The sequence below is a fragment of the Neovison vison genome, chromosome 5 (assembly GCF_020171115.1).
Source record: "Neovison vison isolate M4711 chromosome 5, ASM_NN_V1, whole genome shotgun sequence".
NCBI lineage: Eukaryota > Metazoa > Chordata > Mammalia > Carnivora > Mustelidae > Neogale > Neogale vison.
Genome location: NC_058095.1, coordinates 33,483,494 through 33,505,473, shown reverse-complemented (window position 1 = coordinate 33,505,473; position 21,980 = coordinate 33,483,494). Strand labels below are relative to the sequence as shown.

General features: G+C 58.0%; 2 protein-coding genes across 2 annotated transcripts; one reads left to right on the top strand and one right to left on the bottom strand.

The window, feature by feature from the left end:
• The first annotated feature begins 2,069 nt into the window (after positions 1-2,069).
• Positions 2,070-8,891, top strand: GAS2L2 (growth arrest specific 2 like 2). Its single transcript, XM_044250246.1, has 6 exons — positions 2,070-2,454; positions 3,799-4,040; positions 4,465-4,572; positions 5,904-6,000; positions 6,549-6,801; positions 7,355-8,891. The coding sequence occupies exons 1-6, from the start codon at positions 2,070-2,072 to the stop codon at positions 8,889-8,891; spliced, it is 2,622 nt and encodes an 873-aa protein (XP_044106181.1).
• Positions 8,892-9,881: 990 nt separating this feature from the next.
• On the bottom strand, positions 9,882-20,944 carry RASL10B (RAS like family 10 member B). Its single transcript, XM_044248422.1, has 5 exons — positions 20,707-20,944; positions 19,882-19,941; positions 17,490-17,852; positions 12,856-12,980; positions 9,882-12,363 (listed from the first exon to the last, which is right to left on the bottom strand). Exons 3-5 carry the CDS (start codon positions 17,703-17,705, stop codon positions 12,093-12,095), a joined length of 612 nt encoding a protein of 203 aa, XP_044104357.1. The 5' UTR covers positions 17,706-17,852; positions 19,882-19,941; positions 20,707-20,944; the 3' UTR covers positions 9,882-12,092.
• Between the last annotated feature and the right edge of the window lie 1,036 nt (positions 20,945-21,980).

Sequence of the window (21,980 nt, the reverse complement as noted above, 5' to 3'; positions counted from 1 at the left end):
TGGCAGCTTTTGGATAATGCCTCAATTAAGAGTGCATACAGTCTTACTCCTTTTTGGGTTTGCTGCCTCTACTGTGTCTTGGAGCCTCAGCAGAAACTTCAATCTTAGCTCTGCCTTGACTGACTTGAACATATCAGGGTTCCTCTTCTGGGGCTGGGCCCACCTTCCCACACTTCAAGGAAACTCCAGTTACTACCTGAACATAATAGGATTTTATTAGCACAATGAAGAAACAACTAGCCCTTTGTACAGGGATAACCAGCCTCTAGGAAGGTTCCCCCATGGCCCCTGACTCCTGGAATTCATGTTCCAATACAGTGCCCTCCCATGTAAGGCTGACCTGGGTGACCGATGGGATATCGTGGAAATGACAGCATGACTTTCCAGGCTGGGCAGTGAAGATACTGGCTTCTGTCTTGCTCTCTCCCCCTGGGGAAGACCAGCTGACACTTTGCCAGGACACCCAATGGACCCTATGGAGAGGTCTGTAGCGGGAGATAGAGAGATTTCCTGCCCACCTCAGTTTTCTTGTTCCCTCATCCACGAAATGGACACAGTAATCACGGTCCTGATGCCTTTTGAAAATAATTGAAAGGAAATTATCTCCAAAAGTTAAAGAAAAGTGCTGCCTGATCTGGGTGTCCATGTCCCCTCTGCCTCATACCCTAGCTCCTGTCTGGAGGTTTCGCACTGGCTGTTCCCTCTGCCCACACACCCTTCCCGCCCCCATACCTGCAATGCCTGCTTCCTCATTACCCTCATGCCTCTGTTCAAATATCACCGCGTCAGTGAGGCTTTCCCTTGACAAGCTCACATAAAATGCCACACACTGTCCCATCTCCCTTAGTGCTTTCCTTTTCTCCCTGGTATTTATCGCCATCTGACTTACCGTGGATTTGCACGTTTGTCACCTGTCACCCATCCCCCCCAACATGTTCGGAGCCTCCATATTGTTCTCTCTTCAGGCCTGTAATAGTGCCTGGCACATAGGAGGAACTTCCGAATATTTACTGACAGAGCTTTGCTGAGGCCAGGGTGAGGTGCTGTGGTTTTGACAGCAGCCGGCTCTAGAGGAATCCTGTGGTTAGAGTGGGGGATGGAGCAGGTTCTCAGAGAAAGCAGGGATCACGGGGCATCAGCAGGGCTGCTGGGAGAATCAGCGAGAGCTGGGACCCACCCCGCCCCGAGTGGGCGCGTGTCCTGAAACTTTCCACCTACATCATTCCTTTACTCCTCAGAGCACCCCAGAGGTCGACACTATTCCCCTTGTACCAGCCTCTAGGAAGGTTCCCCATGGGGTTTCCTCAGCTGAGGAAACTGAGGTGCAGAGGGGTGAGGTGGCATATGAAGGTCACAGAGGGATACAGGGAAGGGGCCAGGCATGAAGTCATGTCTTCAGACTACTGCAACGCGCCTCCTTCAGCCCCATCTTACAGTGCTCGCTAAACACCAAGGGGTTCGGCAACCCCGGCCCTGCTTTCCTCCCCCACTCCCTAGCCCCCCAAAGCCTCATCCTTCAACCCAGGGAGAGAAACCAGCCCCAGACTCTCCTCCCTGCTCCGAGGGTCAGGGCGGGCTGCGCAGGGCAGTCCTTGGCTGGCTGCCTCGAGGGTTAAGGAAGAGTGTTTGTAGCAGCGCTGTTTCCAAGGAGAGGAGGGGAAAGCAGAGTGGGGAGGCTGAAAGCAAGGCTCTGGGGCTCGGGGCTCCCCTGCTGCTGCTGCTGCGGGCCGCTGAGGGTGGAAGGCAGCCTGCTGGACCAGTCTAGTCCCGGGGGGGAGACAGCAGTGTCCTCACCCCCGTCTGTCCTGGGAGGTGATGAATTCTGGCCGAACTGGGCAGCCCGAGAGTGAGGTCACTGCAGGGCCACCAAGTAGGGAAAGTTCAGGCAGGCACTGAGGAATGTGGGGGGGCGGGGGCCGGGCCAAGGCTGGCGGCAAGTAGCAGAGCCGGAAGTCCTGGACTCACGGAGGGTAGAAGGGGCACCCCTGAGTCAGGGAGAACCAGCCAAGGCCCAGCAGGTAGCAGGAGTGAAGACAGGTACCCATCTCCTCCCCGCTGAGGGTCCAACCATGCCCTGGCCTGGGGGACGCAGGAGGAGGCCTGGGACCCTGGGGCCACCAGTGCGTAGCATCCGGCCCTTTAAATCCAGCGAGCAGTACCTGGAAGCCATGATGGAGGACTTGGCTGAGTGGCTTCGGGACCTCTACGGGCTGGACATCGATGCCTCCAACTTCCTGCAGGTCCTGGAGACGGGCTTGGTGCTGTGCCGGCATGCCAACGCCATCACTGAGGCCGCCCTGGCCTTCCTGGCTGAGGCACCTGCCCGAGCCCAAAGGATTCCCCTGCCTCGGGCTGGGGTTTCCTGCAATGAGGCCGCCCAGCCGGGTACCTTCCAGGCCAGGGACAATGTCTCCAACTTCATCCAGTGGTGTCGAAAGGAGATGGGCATCCAAGGTAAGCCATCCTGCCTCCCCTCCCCACGCCCCTATCCTGCCAGAACCCACCTCCTCTCTAAGTCTCCAGCACCAGAAGTCAGGAGCCAGGTCCTCTTTCCTCACTGGCTTTGAGTAAATAAATGTGTTGATTGAATGATGCTCTCATTCAACAAACATACACTTAGTCCCTATCTCCTTTGTGCTGGGCACAAAGGACCAAGAGGACTGAGACCCAGTCCAAAGAATTCATGCTAGGAAGAGAGACAGATGAACAGATTCACAAATTACAGTCCGGTGTGCTAAAAGCCCCAAACGGAAACAGGTGGGTAGTGGGGGCCAAGAAAGGCCACTCAGAGGAGGAAGATTTAAGCTGAGTTTTGGGGAACAAATAGAAGTTTATGGGAAAGGGAATTCTAGGCAGGGGACAGCAGGGGCAAAGGCACAAAGAAGGTGCTGTGTTTGGATGACTAGGAGAAGCCAGGGTGGGCTGGGGGGAGGATAGGGAGGCAGACAGACATTAGGGTGGGGCCGGCTGTGCTGAAGCTTGTGAGGCACAGGTGAGAGACAGGACAGGGTCCCTCATCTCCTAGGCCTCATGGGATGAAGCTGGATGTTGTGCCATCCTCCAGGCCAAAACGAGTGTGAGGTGAGGCAGAGGGAAGAGTCAGGCCCAGCTCCTGGCTGCTGGCAAGGCAGTGCGGAGTGGGATCCGAAGGCTGAGAAAAGCCAGTGTCTGACCCAGCACCTCCCATGTAGCCAGATCCTGGCTGCAGACACCTAACGACTGTCTTCACAGCAATCCCCTGAAATAGTCTACATCCCACTTTACAGAAGAGGAGACTGAGGCTCAGGGACTAGCCCAAGGACACAGAGCTGCTGGGTGGGAGAATCAGGACTCCAATTCGGGCAGTGAGGCTCAACCTTGCCTGGTTATATGTGGGCTGAGGGTTGCGTTCCAGATGTTTGCTGGATATTAGAGATGAGCCTTGCGGGTGGGAGGCAGAACAAACTGCTTCTTACTCCTAGACCCCTATTGCCAAACGGAGTAGAGAGAAGGGCAAGGTGGGGCTAGTCCACAGTGGGGCTCCGGGCTTCTTTGCTTGGCTGTGTCACCTCTTCTCACCCCAGCCTGTCCTGTTAGGCGGGCCACCTACTCTGCCCTAAGTGACTGAACAATTCTGCTCAGACCCCTCCTAGGGGCCGGCCTGGCTCCCAGACCCGGCGATCCGAGTCCCCACCCCCACCTACCCCTCCGCGGTGCCTCCCGCCCGCGCCTGGGACCGCCCCAGCTACTCTGCTGGGCGGAGGTCAGCAGGGGGCTCAGGCTACCTGCCCCCCCTTCCCCCTCCGCCCCGCTCGCCAGAGGTGGTGATGTTCGAGACCGAGGACCTGGTACTACGCAAGAACGTGAAGAACGTGGTGCTGTGCTTGCTGGAGCTGGGCCGCCGAGCCTGGCGCTTCGGCGTGGCGGCGCCCACCCTGGTGCGACTGGAGGAGGAGATAGACGAGGAGCTGCGGCAGGAGCTGGCCCTGCCCCCGCCGGACCCACCGCCTCCCGAGCCGCCGGCGCGGCTGCCCTGCCACTTCCGCCACCTGGATCAGCTGGTGAGGGGCTCTGGACACGCCCTCCAGGCCCCACCCCGCCCCGCCCCGTCGGCCCCGCCCCGCCCCCGTCGGCCCCGCCCCCTACCCGCGGCGCGCGCGGGTCCGAGCAGCCTACATCTCGAGCCCCAGAGGCCCCACGACCCCCAGCGAATGAATTCTCGGTGCGGCTTTGATTCAGCCGTGTTCCACTCGGGGCCTCGGTCCTCATCACATATCGCCCCAGCTAAGCTGCTTGTTACGTTTTCATCAAAATCCCGCGCTCTGGATCTCTCTCACCGAGCCCCCGCCACACGGCTATTGAGAACACAGCCTCTGGCACCGTCTCCGACGCCTCGGTTCAAGTCTTAGTTCCACTGTTCCGCGGCTGTAGGGAGCTTGGGCACCTGTGCAGAGGGGAGACTGAGCCCTTTATCACTGCCCACAGGTTCGGAGCCTCGTGAGCCGCTGCACGTGCCCAGTTCAGTTCCCCATGGTCAAAGTGTCTGAGGGGAAGTACCGCGTGGGGGACTCTAACACCCTCATTTTCATCCGGGTAAGTCTGGGGACTGGTGTTGGGGTGTCCCCTGGATCACCCCAGGCGGAGTGGGGATGCCTTTCATGGGACTTTGCCCAGGACTGAGGGCAAGGACAGGAAGTCACCATTCACCCCAACCTATCAGGCCTTGGGGCTTTCTTTCTCTCCCTTGCAGAATTCCCGGAAGATCGTTGGCAAAGTTGGTGATCCTGCCCCTTCCTCCCATTAGGGCAGCCAGAACCCTGCCCCCCATCTTCTCCACCTTAGCCCAGTGCAGATGAGTGTCCAGGCAGCAATGGGTATGACAGATATTCCTGAATGTCCTTTGCCTCCACTCCCTCCACATGCTTGGTCAGAGCAAAAGGCATGAGAACCCCAAGTTTGTGTTCAGTGCACAGCCCAGCCACATGGGCCCCATTGTCCATAGCTCACATGCCTGGTTTGGTATATCCTGCAGAGTGAGCAGCAGTCCAGATGTGAGATGTGCCCCTCGCTGCCCATCCCCTCATAACCGGTCACGCCTCACCAGAAACAAATTGTACCTAGAGGCTTTGCCAAGCCCTCTCCTTGATCACAGGCCATTACTGGAGATGGAGCCAGCTTCCTGGGTCCTCACCCAGACCCTGAACCAAGAGCTCTCTGAAGTAGGTCGGGACAAGGAATTTCAGCTGAGGAAATGGAAACCTGGAGACACTGTGACCTGTCCCAGGGTCCCAGAGTGGACCCAGGGTGGATGGCACCCCCAGGATTCCTTGACACACTCATTACAGAACAAAGCGGGACCACTTTTTTAGAGACAGGGGTGGGGTGGGTGGGCAGGGCATAGAGGGAGAGAGAATGTTCCAGGCAAACTCCGCACTCAGCACAGAGCCCGTTGTAGGGCTCGATCTTACAACCCTGAGATAGACTTGATCGATAGACTTGAGCCAAAATCAAGAGTCAGACATTTAACCAGCTGAGCCACCCAGGTGGCCCTGGGCCACATTTCTGAAACAGGAATGTGCAGGTGAAAATCTCTTTCCAGTGAAGGGAGAGAAGAGAGTGCTCCGGGGCCAGGGCGCACAGTGCTTGTGAGATACCTCGTCTAGCTGTTGGGCAACTCTGTTTGTCAGCCTGTTTGTCAGGCTGGCCGCCACCCTTGACAACATGTGTTATCCGATGCGAGTTGTGGAGGAGACGCAGGCTGCAAAAGACACAACGCCCCCCACCCCCCAACAATACACCTATGCAAGGAGAACCTTCGTGATCGTGTGTTCATGGATAGGAGTGCCTCCTGGAAAACAGTAGGCTGCTCCAGGAAGAGGAGATGCCCTCCTTCCTGCCCCCAACCTCATTCTTGTCCCCTACAGATCCTCCGGAACCACGTGATGGTGCGTGTGGGGGGCGGCTGGGACACCCTCAGCCATTATCTGGACAAACATGACCCCTGCCGGTGCACATCCCTCTGTGAGTCCCCTGAGAGTCCGTCCCTTCCCTGTGGCTCTGGGTCGGGAGGCCAGAAGCAGAGGTAGGAAGTAGGTCTGATCTCCAGGGGCAAGAAGTATGTGGGGATGGAGAAAGGAAGATACTATAGAAGGTACTGGTGTGTTTTTTTGTGTTTGTTTGTTTTAAAGGTAGTGATATGATGAGGGAGGCAGCCCTAGTGCAATACCAGTCATAGCCACAAGATGACGCCAAACACACAGAATCAGCATTTGGTCGGGGGCCTCTTGGCAGGGCTGAGGTCTGGCTTTGTAGTGCACGGTGGTGGCACCAAGTATGACTTGGAGGGTTCTTTAGTCCTCCCGTAACCTCCATTAGCACCCCAAACTGGGCCCCCTGACCAGATTCGTCCCCTGAACTCTTATAAGGAAGCTCTGGCACTGCCACCGTAGGTCCTACTGTCTCTAATGTGGGTTCGGGGCATGGGACAGCTAGGGCAGAACAGTGGGCCTTATCAGCAGGAACTTAACCCATTCCTCCTCTCCTCTCTCTTGGGGGGACTGTGTGGGTAGCACACAAGACGGGCAGTTTCCAGAAGCCCCCCGTCCCACCGGCGCAGCATGAAGTGAGGGTGCAGGATGGGCCCTCGCAGCCCCAACCTACGATGACGATCAGCCGTTCCCAGAGCCCGCTGCCCCCCGTGGACTGGAAGACATATACCTCTTCAGGCCGGAAGCTGAGGCCCCCAGCCTCCTCCTCCCCTAGAGCCCACAGTAAATGGGCAGCAGAGGCGGGAGTTCCCAGAGAGACAACACCATTCCTGAGGTATAAGGGAGAGGGGCAGAGCAGGGTCCCTTTCTTCTTTGGAGTTCACATTCTCAGAGCTCCCCCCTCCCCAAGAAAAAGGAAGCAGGTCTCCTGGCAGTGCCCCTACCCCAGGTGTTCAGAACCAAAAAGGCACCCAGTCAGTACCATTGGGATCATCTAGCTTTTTTGTACACCCTCCCATTACCTAGATGAAGAATCTGAGGCCCATAAAGGCCCATAGAGATTTTCCAAGGACCTTCTGCCATTTCACAGTAGAACACACACTCAGATGCCCCCTCCCCCAAGGTTCGGGAGTTGTAGTTGTGGGACCCGAAATAGCCCAGGGTCCAAACCAGGCTTCTGTTTGCTACACAGGGGAATGAGGGAGAATAAACTTGAACAGTATCTGTCATAAGGAAGACTTGGGCAGGCACAGAGGGGCAGAGAGCATCTGTTTCATTCAACATGAATTCTGGCCCCCTTGGTGTTCTGGCTGGGGAAATGTCATCCCTTCCTGGAGCCAGGGGACTGGGTGAGATGGTCCTGCTGGCCTTATGATTCTCCCTTTCAGGCTCCAGGATCAGTCACCCACCCTGTCTTGGAGGCAGCTGCCGGCTGGGGACAGCCCACCCAGCCCCATCTCCTCATCCCCCCGTAGGGGCCAAGACTCACAAGACTCATGGAGCTCCTCAGGGAAGAGAGAGGAGAGATACTCCTCTGAACATCCCAGAGGAACGACTCCCACATCTTGCTTTCGTGAGGAGACAGACAGCCAGGGAACTCTCTCCAGGGCCTCCGCCTCCCAGAGATTCCAAGCCCCTGAAGCCACCACCAAAAGGACACCAGCAGGAGGACTGTCTCCGCTTCCTCCTTCCTCCAGCCCAACCAAGCCCATAGGCCTCAGGCCACTACCCAGGGGTGAGGCTGAGGGTGCTTCCTCCCAGCTCAGGGAGCCACCAGCTGCCCGTTCTCTGTCCCCTGTTAAAGGGCCCACCAAGCTCCCTCTCCGGCTGCCCCCTGCCCGCCCCCCCACCCCAGGAAGCAGCTTTCCAGGTATTGCCAGTGGAGGTCCCATGACAGAATTGGAGAGTGACTCCATCCCAAGGGCTGTCCCTGGGGACCTGGCTGGATGCAGACATGGGGATTTCTCTGTGAATGCGAGACAAGGGGACCAGAAGACGGACAGCCAGGTGACAGCAAAAGCTGGGGAGCCCTGGGGCTTGGGCCCACAGGTATTGGAGGAGCGATACCCTCCCCTTCCCCTGGGGGCAACCAAGGATCAAGCTATCTACCACAGTCTTGAGGAGGAGCTTTTGGCCAACATGACACTGCTAAAGGTGGGGGGTGCCTGCCCCCAGGGCACAGGGTCTGGAGTCATCCCTCGAAGTGGAGTCTACGTCCCCAGCCTAGGTGGGTGGTGGCCTGAGCCTGGGGGTCCTTATGACAAAGTCATACAAGAACTGGCTCAGGGCCCCCCACCCCTTGTTAAAGTGGACCTGGGAGCCTGGAAGGCAGCCTCTACAGGCTCCCCTAAGGGAGCCTTACCAAAAGGCCCAGGAGGCCCCAAAGGGAAACTGGGAGCCAGAGAGAGTGGGCCAAAGGTAAAGGCAAGCCTGAGTGCCAAGGGCACCGGGATGAAGAAGGGACCAGCTCCAGGAAGGCAGGACTGCTCAGGCCCCACTGTGTCAGCCAACCTGGAAGCCCCCACATCTTCACCCTCAGACCCCAATTCTGGCAAATGTCCAGCCAAGATTAAGAGAACACTCCGAAAGCCCCAGAGAGTCCCATCCATCTACAAGCTAAAACTGAGGCCCAAAATCCGGCCGCGGAGGGACCACAGGCCTGGGAAGCAGCCTTCACGCATCCCCAGGCCACTGGCTTACCTCCACATAGGTTCAGCCAGGGCACTCCCCAGGGGCAGACTGGGGAGAGCAGCATTGGGCACCAAGGGAGTGGGGGTGGATGGAGCCTCAGCAGGGGAGGAGGAGGACAGAAAGAAGGGAGAACTAGCTGCCCCACTGAAGAGCAGCCCCCAGCCTTCGGAGGGCAGGGGTCTCCTGCAGCTTGATCAAACCCCACTCCCACCTGAGGAGGAGTCCTGGGTCTGAGGAGGAGCCTTCCCAGCTCTGAGCCTGAGTCTGGGGCAGAAGGAAGTGAAAAGGATGCCAGCTATCCACTGGACTCCCAGCTGCAGGAACAGAGAGCAAGGTCCCTCACCTCCATCCAGGGCCTTGGCAAGGGAGAAGGTATGGATGGGGTCAGAAGACAAATACTGGTTCAATCTCCCACTCCAACTCCAGGACACCGAGGCCACCCTGGTCTTCTTGCCTTCTCCCAGAACAGCTCCCCAAACTCCTGGCCTCTGGCCACGGCCACCGTTTCCATAACTCTTGTAAGTTATTAAACACTTTGGGACTGTTCCTGAGTCCCAAGCTTCTTGAGTCCGTCACTCGAGGATTGTGGTGGTGCAGAAGGCACAGTTTCAAGCATTTCCCCAGGTGCAGGAAGGTATAGCTTCAAGCGTTACCCACTGGAATGGAAGGGGATGAGGGACAGGGAGTGGGGCAGGGGCAGGGGGAGTGACAGAGGTCTCCTCTCCTGAGGGTCAGCCAACCTTGTCAGACGGCCCTTCTCTTCGGGAAGCCACTCATGTGTCAGCACCAAGGACAGGGACACACAAGCCGGCAGGACTTCAAAGCTTTGCTCTCTGTTTTGGAACCTGAGATCACTCCAACTCAAGAGGGATGGTGGAGAGTTCTTATCACATTTACAGCCACGAAGGGGCTGCAGAGGCTCAGCCCTAACTGGGAACAAAGACACAGCAGCAGGAGCTGGGACTGAGCCCAGTTATGAAAGTTTTCCCCAGAGTGTTGGGGGGAGACCTCTCACTTCCCCTCAGGATGGTTTTGATCAGCGTGGGAGTGCTCAGAGGCTAGGTGGAGAGGTGAGTCCCAAACTTCTTAGTTCTCTGGTTGACCCAGGCTCTGGGACTCAGAGCAGCCTCCTCGCCCTGACAGTCCTCCCACAGCTGAGTTCAGCAGGCAGGCCCCGAAGGGGAGCCCTCTCCCTCCCAGGGCAGGAACTGAGCCAACACCTTGTACAGAAACAAGGGAAAACACTCCCTGATTTTTAATCTGACTTCCGATCACAGCGCAATGGGCATCGTACACACTTCCAGACCCTGTGGTGGGAAACCCTGATGGGGGGGCGGACAGAGACTCAGAATGGGGGTGGAGGGAATCAAAATCAAATACCTGGAGTGCAGTGGAGGGGGGTGAGGGGGGCCGGACAGGCAATACATTCCAATGGCTCCCATAAGGGGCAGCCAGAGGCCTGGGTCCCCCATGCCCACCTCAGGTGCCTCAGCTGGGGTGATAATGATGGGGCAGGTGAGATGCTGCCATCCCTCACCCCATCCCCTGGGTGCACCAGGGGGCAGGGATGCAGGGGATCAAAGGGGGCAGGCCCTCTTCCTTACCCTCCCAACCACTCCAAGGTGTGGGGAAGGGGAGCCACCTCCTCTGTCTCAGAGGGAGGCTCAGAGAGGGCGGGTCACTTGCCCAAAGTCATGCAACACAGCAGGGACTAGAACCCAGAAATACTGGACTGTCCAAGGTCAGGGCAGTCACTGAAGCACTGTGCTACACCCCACGGATGGAGGGAGGATCAGCTGGGGAAGTGGAAGGGAGAATCAGATTCCCTCTCACACTGGATCTGGATAAATTCCCTACCCATGACCCCTCCCCCAAATCTGCTCCATCACTGCTCTGGGCTACCTGATTTTCTGGTCTATACACTGCAGCTTGGCTACATTGAGGCTGGGTTGATTTATCTGCCCCTCTTCTAACGAGGGACCTTCCTAACATCCTACCACACCAGGGCTCAGGACTTAGCCTCAAGGAGAACTCAGCTAGGGGCAGGGGACACGCACCATTGTTCCCATCCTCCAAGTACCCCAGTAATCCCTCAGGCCGGTCCTAATATCTTTATGGATTTTTTGTTTTTTCTAAATCGGTACAAAACTGACAGTGATCAGCTCCGGTGACGAGAGGTAGAAACCGGCCAGGCAGCCGGAGAAAATGGGGTGGAGTGAGTCAGGGCATAGGGCCAACTGGTGTTGGGATAAGGGCGTATCAGATCCTGAGGGCCTCTATCGAGGGGTGGAGGTGTGGGCATATCTCCCCCAAGCACAGGGGTCCCCATAATTCTTTTCCTGGTTCTGCCCCTCCCCAGATTTATCAGAGAAAATCTGAGATTCAAGGCAGGCAGGGTCTGGGGCAGTCTGACTGGAGTGGGATGGGGGAGATAAGAGTCTTCACTAGTACAACCCAACCACCCCCTCCCAACCCCGGGAGGCACCACCTTGCCCACCACCAGCCCCCCAAACCCAACATCCCCCAATCTTGCAGACCACCCAACGCAAGAGGGAATAGAGGGCTGGAACCTGGCATTGTGGAAATAAATTTATCCTTTGGGGGATTCCCTCTCCACACTCCATCAAGAAAAAAGTTGTAACCCAGGGGGTGATCTGGCTTTGGGGTCAGGAAGGGGATGGGGGCACCCAGCAGGGATGGACCATCGAGTTAAGGCTGGAAGGTAGGTTGTTGTGTCTCTGGGGGTTGCTGGGCGGGGAGATCTCCCTGGAAGGGGGAGAGCTCAGCCTTTTCCGCCTGACTGACCTAGAACTCAACCCTCGGACCCCGATTAGGGTCCTTGGGCCACCTGCATCTCTCTGCCCTGTGCCGGTGGTGCTGACGGTCCAAAGGCTGGCCTTCTCTATGGAGAAGCTGCCAGGATCTGCGACAAGGGGATGAACGAAATGAGAGCCCTGTGAACGGAGCTGGGGAAGGCGGAGCGGAGGGTGGATAAGATAGCTAAGGACCAACAGATGCTTGGGCAGACAGACACGGGGAAAGAAGATGCAGGGCAATGACAGACACTCTCTCTGGAGAAGACGGGTGGGGGCCCCCACGGAAAAGGCAGCACCTCCCCACCCCCAAGCCCCGCGCTCACCCTCCCGATCCCAAAAGGCCAAGGCGCCCCTTGGGGCCCGGCCGGGCACACGGCGCTAGCTACAGCACTAAAGGCGGCGGGCCCAGGAAGACGGATGCGGAGAGGGGCTGGACCTGGCCGTCGCAGGAGGCTCCCCTCGCCCTCCACCTCTCCCCGCAGGGCCCGCGGCTGCGGGGGCTTGCCAGAGCGGGCCAGCCCGAGTCCTTCCCCGGCGCTCCCCGCCCGAGCCACCCCGCAGTCCCCGGGGGGCGGCCCCCGCCTGGTCGGTCGGGGTGCGGCCGCGGGCGGGCGCCACGTCACATGATGGCGCAGCGGTTGCGGCGCAGCGCGCCCTGGAAGCGCAGGGCGGCGTGCACGTGCTTGCAGCGGGCGCAGCCAACGCTCTTGAGCAGCTCGCTGAAGAGCAGCAGGATGTGCCAGTTGTACTTGGCCGAGCACTCCACGTAGCCGCACTTCCAGGTCTTGCGCACCAGGTGTGACACGTTCCAGCGCGGGATCACGCGCCCGCGCTGCAGGTCCCGCTTGTTGCCCACGATGATGATGGGCGTCTCCGAGGTGCCGATCACCCTGCGGGGTGGGAGCGGGAGGAGATTTCAGAACGACACAGCCTGGTCTCCCAACCCCTGGACTTCAAGAAGGGGGGGCTGTGCCTGGTCAATAGTGCTACTACTACCCTCTGTTCCGGGCACAGTGCTCAGCCCTCCGGGTGCCTTATATTCTCTAAGGGGAACAACTGATCTAAAAGGTGGGTCTGTTATCCCCATTTGACAGATGAGAAACCTGAGGCTTATCTGTTAACTGTGTTAAAGTTAACAGATACGTGGCCTTGGCAGTTTTGTTCCCAGAGCCCCGGCTCTTACCCACTGCATTAGACTAGTCAGCCACCCCATGGTAAGAACCCAAAGTGAGTTATTAGGAATAGGGACAATAAAATGTGTATGTCTGGATGTCTGTGCAGGAACCAGAGGGTATGTCACCAATGCCCCCCCCCACCGTCCCCCCTTCACCCTTTCCAGGGCTGTGGGTAGCATTGGAGTCCCCACTGAGGTGGACCCTCACCTCGTCTCTAGGATCTGCTGGCGGATGGTCTTGACGTACTCAAAGCTGTCAAAGCAGCAGATGTCGTAGACCAGGATGTAGGCGTGGACGCTGCGGAGTCCCCTGCAACAGGCGTCTGCCCACTCCTGCAACACCCGCAGCCAGTGCCAAGGTCAGAGCAAACCTGAGGGTTCCCTTTGCCCCCAGCCACCTCCAGGCATAGACAGAGGGCATTCCCTCCTGCCACTGCACCTCAAGCCTCCCACACCCACACATCCCTAGGAGGCCTGGCTTAGAGCAGAATGGAGGAGGTCGGTTGTGCAGCAGCGGCTTCCCCACCTCCAAGCCAGGATAGGGCAGGCCCCACTGCCTGACCTCTAGAGTCCCAGCACTCACTGTCGTGTGCATTTCTGGAGCAGAGATCTGCCTTGTCCCGTTTCATCGCCCAAACCATTCATGCATTCCTCCATCCACTTGGTCCTCTGTTCAAGTACATGTGTCATGTGCCTGCCTCTAAGAGCCAAGCCCTCTGAGCTAGTTGTTCCATCTGTTGAAATCCTCTGTCTTCCAGTTTAAAATCCTTCTTCCTCCTCCAGGGAGCCTTTCTGCAAGCAGGGGACTACTCTCCTCATTTCCTGAGTGCTAAGAACACTCTGATTCTACGTTGGCTATTAGAGCTGTTTCTATCCCCAGTTCCCTAGTTCTGCTGAGGTCCCAAGAGGGTGAGAGCCAGCCAGGCCTTCCTTGTTTTTGTGTTGGTTCTCAGCAGGCTCTTTCATTGCACTACTTAGGCTGGTGAGCTCTCTGTGGCCTTGAACCCCCCCTGCTGCATGCTGGGATCCGAGCAACTTCGGCCTACAGCACTGCTCTGAGATTGCTATCCAGAAGTGCTCCTTCTGTTTGCTCCACGCTGCCCTCAGGATTGAGAAGGAGAAGACTTGAGGAAAAAAGACTGAGACTAGCTGCATAGTGGGGGCTGACTTAGACCAGGGCCCCAGGGCAGCTCTGGGGAGAGAAGGTTCCTGAATGCTTATGGCAAATTCTCGGAGAGGGGCTGCTGCTCCAGAGGAAGAGGCCCCTGGAAAGGCTGAGTGTACTGAAGAGAAGATTCCTTAAGAGATTCATTAGCCGGGACACCTGGGTGGCTCAGAGGGTTAAGCCTCTGCCTTCGGGTCAGGTCATGATCCCAGGGTCCTGGGGACTGGGCTCTCTGCTCAGCAGGGAGCCTGCTTCCCCCTCTTCTCTGCCTGCTTCTCTGCCTACTTGTGATCTCTCTCTGTCAAATAAATTAATAAAATCTTTAAAAAAGAGAGATTAATTAGCCGGTTAACTTTCCAGCAGATGGCAAATGCAAGAGCAGTTAAGCCAACGGGTGTGTGGAAAGAGGAGGTCTCTGATGTTGGAGGAGGGGGAGGCCTCCAAGGACAGAGGGCACCAGGGTCTTCTCCCTTGAGGGCATGGGCAAAAGACACGGAGGAGGTGCAGGCTGGTGCCCTGCCGGCTTCTGAGTTGCCTTGGGGCAGGGGCCAGGCTCAGAGGACTAGGGCTGGGCTCTCCACCTCAGAGCAGGAATGAAAGAAGAAAGACTTTGATGGCCGGCCTGGTGGAGAGTTCAGTCCGGCTCCAGAAAAGCACATCTCGACTGAAAGGCTTAGGAGGCTGCTGCAGTGCATTTCCCCTGGGAGATGATGTGGCATCTTTTTTTTTGTGCTGAGTTTTAACTTTGGTGCAGGGGGAAGATGCTGGGGACAAATCTAAAGCCAGGAACCAGGGGGCTGGATTCTCAGGCCAGGGATACAGGGAAGAGGGCAGTGCCTTCTGGGAGCCTGGGACCTCTGGTGCATGGGGTTCCTCCTCTCACCCCCAGGAGGAATGGGAGCTAGGGGGAAACGGGCACAGAGGCTCCCACCTTCTTCCAGCTCTCTGCTGGGGAGAGGGAAGAGCTGCCAGCCTCTGAGGGTGACAGCCTCACCTCTGCCCCCACATGCTGCCTCCTCCAGGGGGCCTCCAGGCTGCCTTCCCTCCCACTGCTCTCTGGGGGCTCCAAAGAGGAGAGGAGGAAGGCTCCTGATTATTTGGGTTGTGGCTTCACCCCTGATTGAAGGGAGGGAACGGGAAAGCTCAGCTTTTCTTCCAAGCTAGTTCTGTGAGGGGTTCCAGACTGGAAGTGACCATCTTGGGGCTGCATCAAGACCGGGGAGCAGGGGAAACTGAGTCCAGTTCTAAGGACCTGGGAGCTGAGGGAGGCTCGGCCACCTGGGTGCTGACCCTGCATTTGTTGCTCGTTTCTCTAAGGCTAGCTTCCTCCTCTGACGGGAGAGGGGCTACAGGGGGAACTGCTGAGGCTCAGACCACTTTCCTGGGCTGCCTCTCTGCTGTCGTTGGGGAAGAATGTATTTCTCTTCTCAAACAGGGGCCAGTGAGATTCTTAGCTTTTATATTTGATCTTTTTTTTTTTTTAAGATTTTATTTATTTATTTGACAGACAGAGGTCACAAGTAGGCAGAGAGGCAGGCAGAGAGAGAGAGGAGGAAGCAGGCTCCCTGCTGAGCAGAGAGCCCGATGCGGGACTCGATCCCAGGACTCTGAGATCATGACCTGAGCCGAAGGCAGCGGCTTAACCCACTGAGCCACCCAGGCGCCCCTATATTTGATCTTTGAGGATGCAGGGTCCCTTCTCAGTATGTCTCTGCTCAAAGTCACTTTTTTTTGTGCTCCAGGGCATCCAGGAGAGTCTAAAGCTCAGGATCAACCAGGAAGAGAAAGGACAACAACCCAACAGAAAAGATGGACAGAGGACTGAAGAATTGTGAGAAAAAGAAATGCAAAAGCTCTTATGCCTATGGAAAGATGCTCAGCTTCAACCATCATCAGAGACACAAACCAAAACCACACCAAGACTATCACATCTCATCTATCAGACTGTTAGAACCCCCCAAATTGGACAATAGAGTCTGCTGGCCAGCGCTCACAAAAACAGAAATATGCAACTTTCCTTCCAAACTCAGCTGCATTTATCCTTTGACCTAGCAACGCCGTTTCTGGGGCTCGATTCCACAGATATGCCTCCCCCTGTGCAGAGAGACCATGGACTATTGGTGCAGCAGATTGGAAGTTGGACACACAAGAGGGGATGCCATGGTCCCTCTCTCCGGGGGGTGTGGCACAACCATGCTACTGACATTCAGATACCAACCCTCGGGGAAAATCTCTAGGTTATAATGTAAGGCAAAAAGACCAGGTGGAGAACTTTTTTTTTTTTTTTTCTGAAAGAAAGGGAGTGGAAGAACACATTTTCTTATTTGTTTAAAGAAACTGGAAGTGTGAATAAAAATCCAGCGAGGATGGCCATTGAGAGTGGGGCAAGAATCAGGGTGAAGAGGGCGGGGCAGGACTGGGATTTCTCTGGGTGTACCTTTTTGCAGTTGGGACTTTTTTCCTTTTTCCTCTTTGTTTTTTTATACAAATTTAGACTTTGAAACTGTGTCTTACCTATTCCAAAACTGGAATTAAATTAAAATTTAATCTACAACACAATGTGAACGAATAAGCCACGCTCAGTGAGCAAGACTGGAAGGGAGCCTGCGGACACACTAAGGCCTCCATTGAAGTCTCCTCGGAGGAAAGGCACGATGCCCTGACCCCGGACACACGGCCCCGACCTTGTGGTTTCCAAGGGGCAGATCAGGCTTTTGTCTTCGGTGTGGGTCCCTCACACCTGGGACGGGATAGCCTTGTGTCTCTGGACTTGGGCCACAGTCCTCCTGCCTGGAGTTGCCAAGACGGTGCTGAGCCTGAGCCGCTGCCCCAGAGATGGCTGGCTTTGTGGTCACAAGTGGCCAAGCTACGACCCCTGCCTGTCCTTCCAGAGAAACCTCCGAACGTTCCCGTCAGGGGCTTCCTTAGGTGAACAAATGCCTCTTAGGGTTGAGCCACCAGAGGCGGAGAGAGAGAGAGGGAAGGAGGACCTGGTCCCTGCAGGGTAGGGAAAGGAGCACTGTCAGCCAGGGCACTGGGGGCACTGGAATCCAACCCTGCAGGAAGGCTGCCCCGTGGGCTAGTCCAGAGGTCAAGGGGCACAGCATCACTTAAAGGCCTTTGGATAAAAGACTGGTCGAGGCCTCCCGTCTCCAAGAACCCACCTTTCCCAGGCCCCTCGCTTTTCCTTCTGCTGCCCCTTCTACAGACGCCATGGGTCTGAGAGCCTGGAACACTAGCAAGCATCTAGTGTTCCTGCCCTGCTTTCCACTGCCCCTTCCCGCCCAGTCCCACTCAGCGGACGCAAGGCCGCCAAGCACACACTTACTGCGTGTGTGACCACTGCCTGCTTGTCTTCACCTGACTGTGAGGGGAGTAGTTCCAGGAGAGCACACTGCACATCTGTTCTGCACGCCATCACATCGACCCTGGCGTCCAGCCTACCACACGTTACACGCTCATGACATGCATGTGGAATAAAGCGGCACCCAAATGTCGGCTCTAAGCAGGATGGCCCGCGGTGCGGCCCGGAGTCCTTGGAGCCAGAGGATGGGGACGGGGCCAGAGCCCAGAAAAGGTGGGAGACCAGCTTCTCCCCACCCGACTCGTGCCCACCAACCGCTGCCATCCCCCTGACTCCCCAGTCGGCTGCCCCAGCAGGTCCTGGGCCCTCGTACCTGCAGCGTGTTGACTGGGAAGGTGCTGATGGGTGGGAAGTCGAGGATCTGGAGGTCGTGCACGTGGCCGTTCATGACGACGGCAGGCAGGTAGAGGCGGCGGGCGGTGGTGGGCACGCAGGCCTCGCTGAACTCGTTGTACAGGAACTGGCGCACGATGGCACTTTTGCCCACGCCTCGCGCCCCCAGCACGGCCACCCGGTAGGTGGAGACCATGCCTCCCGCCCCGCTCCGCCACCGCGTCCTCGCCGCTGCCTGGGGCTCCCCCGGGCTGCATATTCCAGGGGCTGGGGGCTCAGCCACCGTCAGGACCCACCATTGCTGCCCTTGCTTGCCCTGGGCCCTCTGCGGCCTCCACCTGGACTGTGGGGACAAGAGGTGGGCTTGGTGGGCCCGTTTTTCCCTGGATCTGTCCTGTTACTTCCCCACCTCGGGGACTCAGCTGCAGCAGGCGCTGCCCCTCAGCATGCCTTCCCTTTCCCAGAACACCTAGCCGCATCTATCCGGAGTCTCTCCATCCTCCCTTCTCCGTCCACTCCCCCCCCCACCCTCTGGTGGGAATCCCTCTTTCCTGTATTATGACCTGACTCTTGGCCAAGTCTGGCCCACCCTCGTACCCCCACCAAGGCAGGCTGTAACGCAGAGCAATGCACACTAGACTTGCTCCAATCTGAGCTTTCCCACAAAGCCCCGGGGGGAGCCGAGCCCAGAGGGCTCAACGGAGGCGCTCCCAGTATTTTGTGGAGAGAGGTCTTTATTGGGCAGGACGTCTTACAGCCCTGCTGCCAGGAGGTACCTGCCAGCAGCCGACTCAAGTTACCATGACAACCCCAAACATCCCCTGTTTCCAAATGTCCCCCAGTGAGAAGTCTGGACTGATGACCGCTTTGGCCCTGGAGCCTGCCACTCGGGGAGCACTTGGTATTAGCACACCCACACAGTGGCCATTGGCAGGACGGGATCCCTCAGGGGAAGCAGGTACTCCCACTTTAGAGAAGATTCAAGAGGGGGCGAGAAGGGGGCCCAAGGGCAGCTACTCCTCTCCACAGTGTTGTTGCAGTCCCTCCAACTTCCAAGTTCAAGTTCTGGCTGGTGCATGCCTATAGTCCACCGGCTACATCTCATTCCCTGGCATCCCCCCGAGCTCAGAGGGCCTGGCACACAGCAGGTGCCCAGGAAAGGGCTGCTACAGGCTTGGGCCTTGTTCTGGGTTCAGTCGCTCCTTGCTTGCTCAGTTTTGGTGACTTTAGAGCTTAGGTCTAAACCCTAGCTCTGACATTTCCTAGATGTGGTCCAAGGGTGCATCACCTACCCAATGAGGGCTACGCTCTGCCCATATATAAAGTGGGGTTAAGAGTCCCTATTCCTGAGATAATCCAAGTCAACTGTCTTCTCCTTCTGTGAGGGATGGTGACCAGGAAGGCTGGTACTAAGCCTGAGACTTCCTGTCCAGGGACTGTTCGCAGGAGGGTGACACCAGCGCCTGCTCCCTGGGCCCAGGGCAGATGGGTAGGCTGGATTCCCACAGGACTACGTATGCATTCTTCTCTGTGGATGCGTGTTCTTTCTATATATGCCCAGTTCATGTCTGAATGGCCCTCAGTCTGGCCTGATTCAAAAAATCCAGTCCACTGGGTACGTGTACATACAGCCTAGTAAAACGTAGGGCCGGGTTTGGGGTGAGAGCCACCAAGGTCTGACTCCCAGCTCTGCCACCTAAGAAGTGGTCTTGGGCTAGAGACTTCCCCTGGTGTTGTGATGCCGTGAAAGTGATGCTGAAAGGAAAGCCCAGGGCCCGCAACAGCAGGTGTGCAATTAATAGTGGCCACTGTTGGGTACAGGGATTCCTCATCCATCTGAGATTTTCTAAAATCTCAGTGGGACTCCTAGCAATCCCAGGAAGGGTCACTACCCACTCTTGCTCATGTACTTGGCGTGTGGGGTGTGTGTGTGTGTGTGTGTGTATGAGAGACAGAGAGAGAGAGACTCTTCTCCCCGTTTTATTGAAGGTAAAACCAAAACCCCAAATCAGAGGCTCAGGCAAGTGGAGACCACACACCCAGCTGAGCTCCCAACTAAAGGCTAGGACCCTGATTCCTTTTGCCCCATGTGGTATCCTTTCTCCAACAGGTGTTTATCTACTTCCCTGGGCTTCCCACTGGGGTAAGGGCCTGTCCCTCCTCCCCATAAATCCCTCTAGGCCCTGGGCCCCTCAGGCCTCCCTGGACGCTGTCAGCATGGCAGACAGCCTCCGCTTGGTTAATTACATAACCAGCACAAGCAGCTGGGGAGGGGGGCACCTGGGGGAGGAAGAGAGGGCAAGGAATGCAAGAAGAGTCCCCCCACCTCCCTCTGGGTGTGGCCACTTAGAGGGATCTAAGATGTGTCCTACCTGCAGATTCTCCTGGACGCCACACTCCCTGCGCAGAAATCAACACTTTCTGGAGAATAGCTGGGAAATAAACGGGGATAGAGCTGTAGCCAGCGGGGGGCTGGGGGGGGGTTGCAAGAGAGGGCACCACTGGGCTGGGGCCAGCCTCCTGGAACTCACCAGGCTCGAGTGTGGCCCTGTCCCTGACTCAGAGGTGATCGGTGCCCCCTCCCTCTTCTCTGGCAGGAGTCCGGGGTCTAAGTGCCTATTAACCCAACGTCCCTAGCTGGGTGGGGACTGAAGGGGGCTGTCCCGAGAATCAGGGCCCAGCCCCCTGAGCGCGACCTCTCGGAGGCCTGCGCTCTGCAGTGAGTCTGCAGACAGCGCCTCAGCAAGAGAGGCAAGAGACGGGGGACACACACAGGGGCCCAAGCCTGCTTCTTTTCCCCTCCCCTTGGTCTGGACGCACGAGTCCTGCCCCAGACTGATAGCCCTGGCTTTGCGGGCCCATGGGCCGAGTCACACGTCTGCCCGCTGTTTGTCCCCACACGTTCATGTGGGAGTGAGCGGGTGGGGGCGTCGGAGGCTGCTGGGCTCCCCATGACCTGATTGGTGGGAGTCTGGCGGGGGGGGATGCCGGAGCCCTGCCTGCTCTCCGCCTCCAGCACCTTGCAGCACCCCCTCCCACCGCCGCCAGCTCCCGCTCTCACGTGGCCGCCCCGCGCAGCTTCCCCGCCAGCCAGCCGACCCCCTCCGCCCTCCTCGCCCCTGCCCCCAGGCCCCGCCACCTCGCTCCCACCAGCCCCCGGCCCTGCCCCGCCCGCCTTCCCTCCTCCCGCCGCTTACCCGGGGCCGTCCTAGCTGCCCCCGGCCCTGGCCGGCCGGCCGGCGGGGCCGCGCTCCCCCCGGGCTCCGGCGCTGCCCCTCGGCTCCCCGGCCCGGGGGGAGAGGGGTGGGGGCGCCCCCGGCTGCCCAGTCGGCGCGGGTTCAGCGGCGGGCGCGGAGGGCAGGTGCGGGCGCCGAGGGGGCAGGAAACCTCCAGCCCAGCGCTCCCTCCGGAGCGCGCCGCCCGCTCGCGCCGGCAGGAGGGAGGCGGAGGGGAGCGCAAGGCCGGGCGGCGGCGGCGGCGGCGGCGGCGTGGGGGGGGGGCGGTGGTGGTGTCGGGCTGGCGTTCCGCTGGGTCCCTGAGCCTGACAGATTCGCTCGCGCGGGCCTGGAAGAATTCTTCTTGAACCCCGAGCCTCCTTTGCACCCCCTCCCGACCCACCCCGCCAGATTTTTAGCTCCCTACTCCCCGGAGGGGGTGGGAGGAAGGCACCGGAGAGGCCCTAAAGCCTTCTGCTGCACTCCAATTCCTTCCCTCTCCACCCCTCCACGTCCATACTAGCTTCCCTCTCTAGATCTCCCTCAGACCTTTCCCAGGCCAGCGCGCTGGGCGCACCTGTGTGCCCCTCACTCAGTGCTGGCGACAGCGTCCCGCCTCTCCGCCGCCGCACGGCGAACGCCGGGTGGTCACTCTCGCCCTTCGCGGCAGCGGAGCAAGAAGGGCAGACCGGGCTAGCCGCAGAGCATAGCTTATCTCCTGCCAGCGAATGACCTCCACTCCCCTAAACCGACTGCCCCACTCTCTTCTCCAGACCGGGAGATAGCAGCTTTTGCCAGGGGTGCAGGCACGATCACTTATATATTTATTCTAAAACCAGCGGCGACAGCGGCATTCGCCGTCGATAGCTCGCATTCCGCCAGTGTGTACTATGTGCCAGACACCGCGCTCCAAGCTTTGCCTGCGTCCTCAGATTCAATCTTCCCGGTTCTATGAGGTTGCTTTTACAGATGAGACAGCAGAGGCCGAGAGGGGCTGAGTAACTTGTTTTACTGAAGGGCAAAATTTGGAATACAAAGATGGGGAATCCTTACTTGGGCGGCCCTCCCAGCCCAAGGGGGAGAAGCAGACCCAGCCTCATTAATTCTGTGCTGGGTGAAAAGCCTAGGCTCTGGAGGAGGGCAGGAGGGACGAACTAGTTAGAGTCAGGAGGCTCAGAGGAGGCAACTTTGAAGGAAGGAGCCTTGAAAGAAGTGGATTTGGGGCAGCGGGTGGGAGGGAGGCTGTGGGAGAGGAG